At 39.0% G+C, this 6,288-nt stretch overlaps 1 protein-coding gene across 1 annotated transcript in view; it reads right to left on the bottom strand.

Moving 5' to 3' along the window:
* Positions 1 to 4,704, bottom strand: part of LOC140897421 (cytosolic phospholipase A2 gamma) — a 28,952-nt gene extending 24,248 nt beyond the window's left edge. The window contains exons 1-2 of the mRNA XM_073310121.1: positions 4,641 to 4,704; positions 2,342 to 2,458 (exon numbers count right to left, since the gene is read on the bottom strand). Of these exons, the coding sequence (XP_073166222.1) occupies positions 2,342 to 2,458; positions 4,641 to 4,643 (120 nt within the window). The 5' untranslated portion in view covers positions 4,644 to 4,704. The remainder of the gene's footprint in view (positions 1 to 2,341; positions 2,459 to 4,640) is intronic.
* Between the last annotated feature and the right edge of the window lie 1,584 nt (positions 4,705 to 6,288).

Genomic DNA, 6,288 nt, shown 5'->3' on the forward strand with positions numbered 1-6,288 from the left:
CCTTACTGAATGAGGGAGGCAACCTAGTGACAGAGGATGTGGAAAAAGCTAATGTACTCAATGCTTTTTTTGCCTCTGTCTTCACTAACAAGGACAGCTCCCAGACTGCTGCACTGGGCATCACAGCATGGGGAGTAGATGGCCAGCCCTCTGTGGAGAAAGAGGTGGTTAGGGACAATTTAGAAAAGCTGGACATGCACAAGTCCATGGGGCCGGACGAGTTGCATCCGAGAGTGCTAAAGGAATTGGAGGCTGTGATTGCAGAGCCATTGGCCATTATCTTTGAAAACTCGTGGCGAATGGGGGAAGTCCCAGATGACTGGAAAAAGGCTAATGTAGTGCCAATCTTTAAAAAAGGGAAGAAGGAGGATCCTGGGAACTACAGGCCAGTCAGCCTCACCTCAGTCCCCAGAAAAATCATGGAGCAGGCCCTCAAAGAATCAATCCTGAAGCACTTACATGAGAGGAAAGTGTTCAGGAACAGTCAGCATGGATTCACCAAGGGAAGGTCATGCCTGACTAATCTAATCGCCTTCTATGATGAGATTACTGGTTCTGTGGATGAAGGGAAAGCAGTGGCTGTATTGTTTCTTGACTTTAGCAAAGCTTTTGACATGGTCTCCCACAGTATTCTTGTCAGCAAGTTAAAGAAGTATGGGCTGGATGAATGCACTATAAGGTGGGTAGAAAGTTGGCTAGATTGTCAGGCTCAAGGGGTAGTGATCAATGGCTCCATGTCTAGTTGACAGCCGGTGTCAAGTGCAGTGCCCCAGGGGTTGGTCCTGGGGCCAGTTTTGTTCAATACCTTCATAAATGATCTGGAGGATGGTGTGGATTGCACTCTCAGCAAATTTGCGGATGATACTAAACTAGGAGGAGTGGTAGATACGCTGGAGGGCAGGGATAGGATACAGAGGGATCTAGACAAATTGGAGGATTGGGCCAAAAGAAATCTGATGAGGTTCAATAAGGATAAGTGCAGGGTCCTGCACTTAAGACGGAAGAACCCAATGCACAGCTACAGACTAGGGACCGAATGGCTAGGCAGCAGATCTGCAGAAAAGGACCTAGGGGTGACAGTAGATGAGAAGCTGGATATGAGTCAACAGTGTGCCCTTGTTGCCAAGAAGGCCAATGGCATTTTGGGATGTATAAGTAGGTGCATAGCCAGCAGATCGAGGGACGTGATCGTTCCCCTCTATTCGACATTGGTGAGGCCTCATCTGGAGTACTGTGTCCAGTTTTGGGTCCCACACTACAAGAAGGATGTGGATAAATTGGAAAGAGTCCAGCAAAGGGCAACAAAAATGATTAGGGGTCTGGAATACATGACTTATGAGGAGAGGCTGAGGGAATTGGGATTGTTTAGTCTGCGGAAGAGAAGAATGAGGGGGGATTTGATAGCTGCTTTCAACTACCTGAGAGGTAGTTCCAGAAAGGATGGTTCTAGACTATTCTCAGTGGTAGAAGAGGACAGGACAAGGAGTAATGGTCTCAAGTTGCAGTGGGGGAGGTTTAGGTTGGATATTAGGAAAAACTTTTTCACTAGGAGGGTGGTGAAACACTGGAATGCGTTACCTAGGGACGTAGTAGAATCTCCTTCCTTAGAAGTTTTTAAGGTCAGGCTTGACAAAGCCCTGGCTGGGATGATTTAATTGGGGATTGGTCCTGCTTTGAGCCGGGGGTTGGACTAGATGACCTCCTGAGGCCCCTTCCAACCCTGATATTATATGATTCTATGATACTGTTAATTATCAGAACTGCTTGAAAATATTTCAACAGAGGGGTTTTGTTTGTTGGTTTATTTGGGAGTTTGGGGGACAAAAAATACATTCTTAATTAAAAGGAATTTTTAATTGATACATGTTGGGGGTTTTGCCCAAAACCTGGGGGGAAAAATCATTGTTTAACAACCAAAAACTTCAAAATACATATGTTTGACACTAGTGCCACAATATGTTTGGTTTTAGGAAACAGAAAAAAAATCAGATTTCAGGTTTTAAAAGATTTTTTTTAAAAAAATCTGTGAAATAAAAATCAATATAAACAAAAAAAAATAGAAAATAAAATATATTTCCCGATCTTTTCTGTCATTTATATTTTAAGTTCATTCCAATTTAGCAAATCTCTTAAATGTGCACTTAATTTTAGCCATTTACTGAAGTCCCATTGGCTTCAATTTGTTTTATTCTAAAAGCCTTGAAAAAAACAAACAAACAGGAACACACACACACACACAAAACAACTTTTTGATGAACACATTTTCACCAGCTCTTCATGAGTAATCATTACCATTGTCAATGTTCCTCTACAATTCAATATAACATTAATGGACTCCTACCAGATTACAGGGAATCCCAAGGCTATCCAGGCATTTCTTCACCTGCACCTTTCTGTTGCTTGTCCCTAGTTTTTCCCCTTCTGACAGCTCATAGGAAATTCGGACTTTACCTTCACCCTGGTAAAAAAAAAATGTCAAGAGAATGTATCATCTCTGAAAAATCTGCCAGGGATCGGACAATCCACAGAGATCCAGAAAATCCATTCAAGCAAGTTCCGGGTGGAAGCCAAAGCCTGTTTAGAGAGATTTCACACATCTCCCCTACACTGGAACAATGGGGAAATCTCCATGAGGAAAAGGAGAGACAAGGTGGATGAGGTGATCTCTTTTATTAGAGCAACTTCTATTGGTGAGAGAGACAAGCATTCAAGCTCCACACAGCTCCTCTTCAAGTCTGGGAAAGGTACTCCAAGTGCCACAGCCAAATACAAGGTGGAACAACTTGCTAAACATAAAGAGTTAACACATGTTGCAAGAAATCACTCCAAGTCTCATATCCTGGGACCAACATGGCTGTAAGTCCAATGCAAATAACTATGAGAAGAAACTCATGGACACTTTCCAACACTTCCCCCGCTTTTCTCCACCACCACACTGGGTGGTGAATAGACCCACTGACTGCAGCAGGAACACATGAAAGAATAGATTTCACGTGCGTCATCTGCACTGCACTACATAATGCCTTCTCCCCACCCTCCACAAAATAATCAAACATGGTAGTGGCAGTGATGATGGCAGGGCTCAGCTTGGTCCCCACACTTGGTCCCCAATTTCTCTCCTGCTGGTAATAGCTCACCTTACCTCATCACTCTCGTTACAGTATGTATGGTAACACCCATTGTTTCATGTTCTCTATGTATATAAAATCTCCCCACTGTATTTTCCACTGCATGCATCTGATGAAGTGAGCTGTAGCTCACAAAAGCTTATACTCAAATAAATGTGTTAGTCTCTAAGGTGCCACAAGTCCTCCTTTGCTATTCTGAAACCTGTCATTATGCAATGCACTAAATTTCAGAATAATTTGAACAAAAAAATCTGGAGATGAAATTATTTGGTCATCCTTCATATTATAAATAGTAAATAGATATTAGTAGAATATGGCTTAGTAGCATTCATCACCATGTATTTTTGAGAGGTTTCCATGCCCCATTTAGGGCTTATGTCAAGCCCTCCATCCCCGTTTCCATTGGCGCTGAAGTTTGGTGCCATTGGCCATTTTGAAAAAATGTTATGTTTGAATAGGGAGAGTATTGTGTGTTTGTGCCTTGATACCTATAGAGCAAAAGGTTGAAAGAATAGAGTGAGATAATTTAAAGATAAATAAGAAAGTTTGGGTAAGGTTTAGAGGAAAAAAGGAAAGAAAGGTTATTTGGTGAGGTTGAGTGAGGAGAGATTATTTTAAAGGCCTACTTTGGCATGTTATTAAAGAATAGAAAATTTTGAGATAAATGTAAAAGGTGTATTAAATATAAGGGCAGGTTAAGAAAAGAACATTTAAAAAAGTTAAATAAAAGAGAAAACTAGGTTTAAAAAGAACACACATGGCCAAAAAAGGAAATTTACTAAGGCAGAGCCTGTTTAGTAAGCACATGGTAAAAACTGTAAAGGGTGGTTAAGAAAAACACAATTAAACTATTAAATATCAGGGTAGATTAAGAAAAGAGCATTTAAAACATTAAATAATATTGAAAACTAGGTTTAAAAAGAGAATTTACTAAGGCAAAGCCTGTTTAGTAAGCACATGGTAAAAATTATAAAGGGTAGCTAATAAAAAACATTTAAACTATTAAATATCAGGATAGGTTAAGAAACATTAAATTTAAAACATTAAATAATATTAAAAATATTAAATAACATTAAAACTATAAAGCTAGGTTTAAAAGGGAATTTACTAAGGCAAAGCCTGTTTAGTAAGCACATGATAAAAACTATAAAAGCAGGTTAAGAAAAACAAAATTAAACTATTAAATATCAGGGTAGGTTAAGAAAAAGCATTTAAAACATTAAATAATATTGAAAACTAGATTTAAAAAGAACACACATGGCCAAAAAAGGAAATTTACTAAGGCAGAGCCTGTTTAGTAAGCACATGCTAAAAAAGTTAATAGAAAAGCATTTAAACTATGAAATACAAGGGTAGGTTCAGAAAACAAAAGCATTTAAAAAGAATTAAATAAGAGAGAAATATATAAAGAGAGATTAAAAGACAGAACTGGGCAAGAAAAGGGAACAGAAAGCCCCTTTGCAAAGGGCAAAGATAGACAGCACATGGTTGAATCAGAGAGAGAAATCTTACCATCCCAAGTCTTTCTGCGGAATGAACCAACTTTCCAGGGCTAGAACCCCTCAGACTTGTTATAACCACCTTTGGAACGGACCAATCAGATGTTGTTCTACAGCAGCGTCATAGAATTCATTTTCCTGAACCAATCCTAGAGTCCCAAGATTTTAGACAAGAGCCAACTCCCTTCTCTCCCCTCCCTCCCCTTTAACTACCTTATTCTTATCCAGACCCTATGAATTTTTCCCACGATGTAGCACTTTTACATAGGGGTTTTAATAAAAGTTAAAACCATAAGCTTTTAGTAACAAACAATTTTTAAAAGTTTTCTCCTATGTTTTAGACTAACAAGGGTTATTTTTTAGTAAGCACAATTTGAAGCCACACCTGTGTTGTGCTCAGTTAAAAGTTAATATATGTATTTTTTTCAAATAGGACGAGGCCTTTTTTCTTGACATACCAGATTCTGCACTAGAAGTTTTAAATTTTGGTAAGATGATTAATATGCTACACAATTATGGTTTATTTTTAAAAGAAATGGTTTTAAGGAGTTTGTTTTTTTCAATTGAGAACAAGATGGATGTTAAAACCAACAGATAGGTTTTTCTGAGATTACAGAAGACGGTATGAACTGGTTTTTAAATATGTGTTTGAAATAACGGTTATTGGAAATAGTGTACATTTTTTCTAGGGGTTGTGCATTAACACGTGTATTGGGAACTATGTTTGTTGTTGTTAGTGAAAAAGAAGCTGCCTTTGCCCCAAAGGTTCTACTGTAAAAACGTTTTGCTGGCAGTTGTTGAGAATTTGGAGCTGTACTGCACCCGTGTTTCTGCATGCTCTTTTTTTATTACAACATATGCAAAAGTACTAAAATCAAGGGCTGTTTCTTCATATAAGTTTGTCTTTTCAAGTGATTATTCCTTTACAAAACTTAATATAACTTTCACTTGTATTTGTTGAAAAGCAGGTGAAGAAGCAGCCTTCTTATCTCTGATCCACTGACTCACAGACGCTGGTTTTGCAACAAGAAAAGGAGTACTTGTGGCACCTTAGAGACTAACCAATTTATTTGAGCATAAGCTTTCGTGAGCTACAGCTCACTTCATCGGATGCATACTGTGGAAAATACAACACTGTTTTTGCTGACAGGGACTTTGCTGCAGCTTCAAGCTGTGCTTACTAAAAAATAGCCCATGTTGGTCTAAAACATAGGGAAAAGCTTTTTAAAAGTGTTTGTTACTAAAAGCTTGTGGTTTTAACTTTTATTAAAGCCCCTATGTAAAAGGGCTACATGGCAGGAAAAATGCTTGGGGTCTGCTTTTTTAGATAAGAATAAGGCAGTTAAGGGGGAGGGAGGGGAAGGAAGGGAGTTGGCTCTTGTCTAAAATCTCAGGACTCTAGGATTGGTTAGGAAAATGAATTATATGACGCTGCTATAGAACAACATCTGATTGGTCCGATCCAAAGGTGGTGTTAACAAGTCTGAGGGGCAGTAAACCTGGGAAGTTGCTTCATTTGGCAGAAAGACTGGAAGGGTAAAAGCTTTCTCTCTCTTTCTCTCTGATTCAGAGCTGACCACGTGCTGTCTATCTTTGCCCTTTGCAAAGGGGCTTTCTTTTCCCTTTTGTTGCCCTGTTCTCTCTTTTAACCTCTCTTTATA

Source organism: Lepidochelys kempii, chromosome 13 (assembly GCF_965140285.1).
Source record: "Lepidochelys kempii isolate rLepKem1 chromosome 13, rLepKem1.hap1, whole genome shotgun sequence".
In the NCBI taxonomy this organism is placed as follows: domain Eukaryota; kingdom Metazoa; phylum Chordata; order Testudines; family Cheloniidae; genus Lepidochelys; species Lepidochelys kempii.